The following is a 5,540-nucleotide window of genomic DNA, read 5'->3' as shown; positions in this document are numbered from 1 at the left end:
GGGGGGGGGGGGTAGGCATGAAAACCCTAAGGTTTACCTTGGATTTCTCTTCATCTGTGTCAAAAATAGAATTCTGAGGTCTCGGAGAAGGGGGAGGTAAAATTTTGTCTTCTGGCAATTTGGGGTCTTCTTTTACAATCCCTGGAACGGGTGACAATGTTTGTTCAGTGATGCCTGAGCTGTTAAAACACCAATGCTCAACAGTGCATTGGATTTCGCACCTATTTCCTTCACCCCTCCTCAGAACTTTACAGAATGAGATGAAGAAGCGAGGAGCTGCCCTAGCACACACCCAGATGAAAGACTTCCCTTTATCCCTTGAATTAAGCACAGGCCAAATGAGATTTTCAGGGCAGAAAATAAAATTCAGATGTGCTGAGCTCCCTCTGGGTGAATTGCTAAAATTCTCCCATAGCAAGAGCACTGGGAGCACACCAGTATTGACCTCCGAGCACGCAGGACTGCCACAATCAGTACGGCCATAAAACGCAGGGCACCGAACACACACAACCGAGTACCAAAGGAGCCCTTAACGTCAGCAGTGATTCTGTGGACGTCTCCCCTCCTGCCTCTCCAGCCAGCGCTTGCAGCAGCAGCAGCCGCTGACTGCACAGGCATTGGATGGGCAGCGGTCCCCGAGAGCTGCCTGGCAGGAGGGCGCCCAGCACCCCTGCTCAGCACCCCAGCCTGCAGCAGCAGCTGCACAAAGGAAAGGCAGTGATGGCGAGGAACCTTTCCACAGCAGGACTCAGGGGAAGGTTTGCAAAGCCATTTGACGCTCGAAGATGCACAAAGCAAACCTGGTGGGAAGCATTTAAAAATAAATTCCCTAATTCCCCTGAACTTCCATGGAAAGTGTTATGGCATTTTCTTAGTTAAGCTATGAAACTTATTACCTGGGATATCAAGACGGGATTGGACAAATTTCTGGATGACAATACCATTAAGGGCTATTAAATATGATCGAATGGATGAAAAATCCAGCTCAGGATCTCTCTGAAGCCATCCCTCATAATCCTGGGAGAGTATTCCAGGGCAAAGATCACTCTGAGTTTGTCCTGTACCTCCTCCCCGCGCAACAGTGGTGAGCGTTGTGTGAACAGAGACCACAGGGCTAGCCTGATCTTTGACTCAATAAGGCTGTTATTTGGTAAATCTCTTTAAACAGTTACATGCATCCTTAAGTACACAAACAGCCTTGTAAGTGTGGCCTTTGTCCTTTTTTCCCTTACACACAACATTTTATGAAAAAAGCTGAGTCACAAATTAAAGAAGACAGATATCTGTGGTCTGAAACCATGTGACTTGGAAGGCTAAAAAGGAAACTGAAATAACAGAACTAAACCTTGTTTCTTCAGCATCTGATAAGCATCCCGGATTTTAACTTCCTGAGGAAACCAGACTGTCCAACTGAATATTACTTCTGTGACTCTTGACTTGACTTTTTCTGAAGACCAGGTTCCATAGTACTGAAAACAAAACAAAAAAGTAAAGTAAGACAAAAAAGACTGAAACCAAAGTATTGGTGCCAGATATGGCATATGGGTCTAGCCCCAAGTCATCTGTGTGCAGAGACCAAGTAGCAAATGGATTCCTAACACTTTATCCACAGTGTTGTCAACTGTGTATCTTGTGGTACTGGAAATAGCGCGTATAGCTGTGGCTGTAAATAGAAGGAATGCTATTAAGAATATGATAATTACATAAATATTATATGACAATCAAAATTAAGCCATTTCAAAACTTCTCTGATCAGTTATTGAATCCAAAACCAAAAGTAGGTTGTTTTATTTTAGTGAGAACAGTTCTGTGCTTGACTTTAAATACTTCCCCTAACTGCCCGCAATGCAAATAGCGCCACTGGCCTCAGCCAGACCCAGACAAATGAAAACTGAACAAAATGAGAAATGAAAGTTACTGTCTTTTTTCAGCATCTGGATGTTTTCTCTGATTTCTCTCATTATTGCCTACGAGCACTCACTTTAATGTATTATAAAAACATCAGGAAGAGTGATAAAAGCCACACACAAACCTCCAAAACGCTAGGCATTTTAAACTTATGATACCTGTTTTGTCAAAACAGCAAACAAAACTCTCTATAGTGACAACATTCTTTAAACTTTGTTGTTTCACTGAAATACCCGTACCAAACCTGGGACTGAGAGAAGAGGTTTTGCTGTTCAGTTAAACATTTCTCTGAAATCAGCTTTTTGCACCTCTGCCCATTGCGATGATGTAATGGAAAATGAAACCTGTACAAGCGGTAAGCGTGTGCAGGACCCACTAAAAAGGAGAATCGATTACTGAGTTGCTGAGAGGGGTATTTAAGAAAGTCCCAGGCCTGCTATTTGATGCAGAGAGGAGCAAGGCATGAAGATCACGCAGTCTCTGATAAAAGAGGTCTCCATTTTTCATCATGAGAGGCGCTGCCAGGGGACCCAGTGCATCCACTCTGAACTCACAGCTCTCTTAGCTCCTCAAACTAAGCTTCTCATTTCTGGCAGCTGCTTCTCTTCTCAGGAGGCAGCGATTGCACTCAGAAGCAAAGTGCTCCGCAGCAGGGAGCAGGAATGAATATATTGAATATATTGAATGAATATATTGCGAGCCAGGGAAGCAGAGCAGCAGGAAGGGACTTTGCAGCTTCCATGTTAGCTACAGCTGATCCCTTCCAGCCTCCCCCTGACTCAGGGCTGTCGCTGCCCGGGGCTGGGAGCCCTCTGCCCGGCTTTCAGGACACCCTCAGCAGGACCCCAGAGGGGCTGCATGAATGCCCAACTGTCAGGCGATGGTGGGGCGAGTGCTGCACCAGTGCTGCTGAAATCCAGTCCCCCCTGCCACAACCTAAGCTGATCCTGCCCCATGAACAGGACCCAAACTCAGGCTAATCTTCGCCAGGAGAAAGCAAGGAGAGCAGCCGGAGCACAAGAGTTTGAGGACAGAGCATAAGAAAACACGGGAGAGGCTCTGGGCAGCTCCTGGCATCTCTGTCCTCTGCCACTTCCCCAACCAGAGTTCTGTAAATCACTGAGAGGCAGAAGGGCCACAGGCTGAGGGGTCACAGGAACAACGTCAAGCTCCTCCAGAGTCTCCGACTGTCCCAGCAGAGTTGGGAGAAGCCACAAGGAAAAAGCTTTTCACAAAAAGAGCCCCTGGCTTACATCTTTTACAGGGGGATTCACATCTAGTCCTTGTGCTTGGAGGCACAGAACGAATTCTGCTCCACTTCTACGTGAGATTAATTCTAAGTATTCATATCCAGCATGAAATAAACAGTATGTCCTACCTGCTATGTCCTGCATAACCATGACCACCTACCTTTGGGGAAAGCACTTTAATCAGCTCATTCAGAAACCTGAATTTTGCTATTTCATTGTGAAATCTTTCACCGCAGTTATTCACGCAGGTCTCTAGCACCTGCAGAAAACAAAACAGTACCAAACAGAAACTGTACACACAGGTCTTGGGGAATTTTTAAAGTAACTTTGCCATTATAATACTAAATCTAAGAATTTTCTGGCACTGCATTCACAAATACAAGATACTGAGGAAGTTGTGCAGCAAGAACATGTATTTTTCCTTCATCCAGCCTTCTTAAGCAGCTTATTTAAGACCATCTGCTCTGTTCTACCCATCACTAATAACTTTTGGGCCACTGACCCTGTGGTGGGACCACAGGCCAAACAGCAAGAGCTGCAGACCACTGAAACACCTCAGCAGAACGACATGGGAAGGAACAGCAGCAGTTACTCCCTCCGTTATACCCTGGTTTCTATATTCCTTGTGCAACGGAAAGTTAAAAGGGAGAGATACCTAAGAGAAAAAGAAGAGACAGCTACACTGCCTCTACCCCCCAGACTCTATTTCCAAGTTACTGCTGCCTCTCTCTCTTTGCATGTGGATGAAAGCACTTACTGTGAGAGCGTGGAGAGCTTCCATCTCCTGAGGCGACTGTATTTTATGTGCGAGCAGCCTCGGTGCAAGCGATGGGCTGGGGAGTAGCAGAAGCAAGTCAGGCAACACACAAGTTCCCAAGAAAAACAAATGCTGCTGATTTTGCCCTGCAGAGAAGAGCAACTGCCGGATTCACAACCTCCTACGTCAGACACCCTTCCTCTGCCAGAGCGCTGGCCTGGGGTACGCACACACGCACAAGGGGCGAGAGATGAACTGAGGCAGCTTGTGCGATCCCACTGCTGCCCCCTCGGAGGGAGCCAGCTGGGAGAGGGAGATAGAGCTGGCTCTCTGCAGCCACAGGAGCTTTGATCCGCAGCCCGACCCAGCCTGCTGACTGCTGCTGTGCACACACGCTGCTGGGGGGGACGGGCGCCAGACTACGGGCTCTGAATGCACAGGCATCTGCTCTAAAGAAAGGGATGGTCACTAAGCTTTGACAGGTCATCTGCTTAATTAGTTCCTGCTCCTTCCCTGAGCCAAGACTGTCAGCTGGAAGGCGGGGAAGCCCCAGCAGAGATCTCCCACCTCTCTGAAAGGAAAAGCCGAGGCTGAGCTCACTCGGGGCTTCCCTGCAGAACCCCACAGCAGGTATCCTCGGCCAGTCTCCCAAGAGGCCGGTGAGGGCACAGTGGCAGCACCTGCTGCCTCGTGGGTTGCAGTAATGGATGTCGGAGCCCGTTCCTAGACATCAACCTCCACCACGCTGGCAAACGCCTCTCTGCAGCTTATTTACCCGTTCTTGTACAGGCACTCTCAGGAGCAGCGGAGCCGAGCGAGCGCTCCCACTGTCTCTCCAGGCTCCCCGCACTGTGGCTGACAGGTCCCATTCCCCCCGCAGCCATGAGAGAAGCTCAGAGCCAGACGCGCAGCCCAGAGTGAACACAAAGAGCCGTCTGTCTGCCTTACCCGTCTATGTCGGCGTTCACCTGGTCACAGAACCGCTGGATGCATTCCCAGTTTTCCTCAGGGATACTTGGGTCAGTGGCTTTATCTTACACAGGAAAAAAAAAGAAAGAAAAAACAGCCTCAGCGTGAGGCTTGCAAGCGAGCGGCACAAGGCAGGAAGCGGCTCAGACCTCACACTGCTGCCAGCTGCTTTAGGGCTTTTTGTAAAAGAGGCAGAAATGAAAGACACAGGACGAGCAGGAACCAGCTGTTACTAAAATCTGCCTAAAAATACAGTCCCGAGTACACACTCCTGAAGAGTCAAAGTCAGGCACAAACTGAGGTGTTGAAAGCAGCAACAGCGCGATGTTGCTTTTAGCACAGAGCACGAGAAGCTGTTAAAAATCATTTACAGGCAGCTCTCCCAGGACCGGACTGCAAACCTTGCCGTGCTGGAACCACAGGCGCAGTTTACCCTTTTGCAACAGGGCTGCACGAGTGCCCATCCCAAAGCTCGGTCTGCACGGCTGGTTGAGGAAAACAGTCTTTTTTGGCTTTATCCACTCCCCAGTCCAGCGCTCAAACAGCTTTGGCAGGACTGGGGCCGAGGATGGACAGGAGAGATGGGGAGCAGGAGAGATGCAGCAGGTTAAGACAGCACCCATGAACATCACCCTGAAGGGGCTCCGTGGAGGAGA

The 5,540-nt window shown here is 48.8% G+C and overlaps 1 protein-coding gene across 1 annotated transcript in view; it reads right to left on the bottom strand.

The window, feature by feature from the left end:
- Window positions 1–3,939, bottom strand: part of GGA2 (golgi associated, gamma adaptin ear containing, ARF binding protein 2) — a 13,135-nt gene extending 9,196 nt beyond the window's left edge. The window contains exons 1-4 of the mRNA XM_019473998.1: window positions 3,916–3,939; window positions 3,319–3,417; window positions 1,346–1,469; window positions 38–141 (exon numbers count right to left, since the gene is read on the bottom strand). Coding sequence (XP_019329543.1) covers window positions 38–141; window positions 1,346–1,469; window positions 3,319–3,417; window positions 3,916–3,939 — 351 coding nt within the window. The remainder of the gene's footprint in view (window positions 1–37; window positions 142–1,345; window positions 1,470–3,318; window positions 3,418–3,915) is intronic.
- Window positions 3,940–5,540: the final 1,601 nt, after the last annotated feature.

Source organism: Aptenodytes forsteri, unplaced genomic scaffold, assembly GCF_000699145.1.
Source record: "Aptenodytes forsteri isolate BGI_AS27 unplaced genomic scaffold, ASM69914v1 Scaffold55, whole genome shotgun sequence".
Lineage (NCBI taxonomy): Eukaryota > Metazoa > Chordata > Aves > Sphenisciformes > Spheniscidae > Aptenodytes > Aptenodytes forsteri.
Note: the sequence above shows the minus strand (reverse complement) of the source record. Positions and strands in the feature narration are given on the sequence as shown.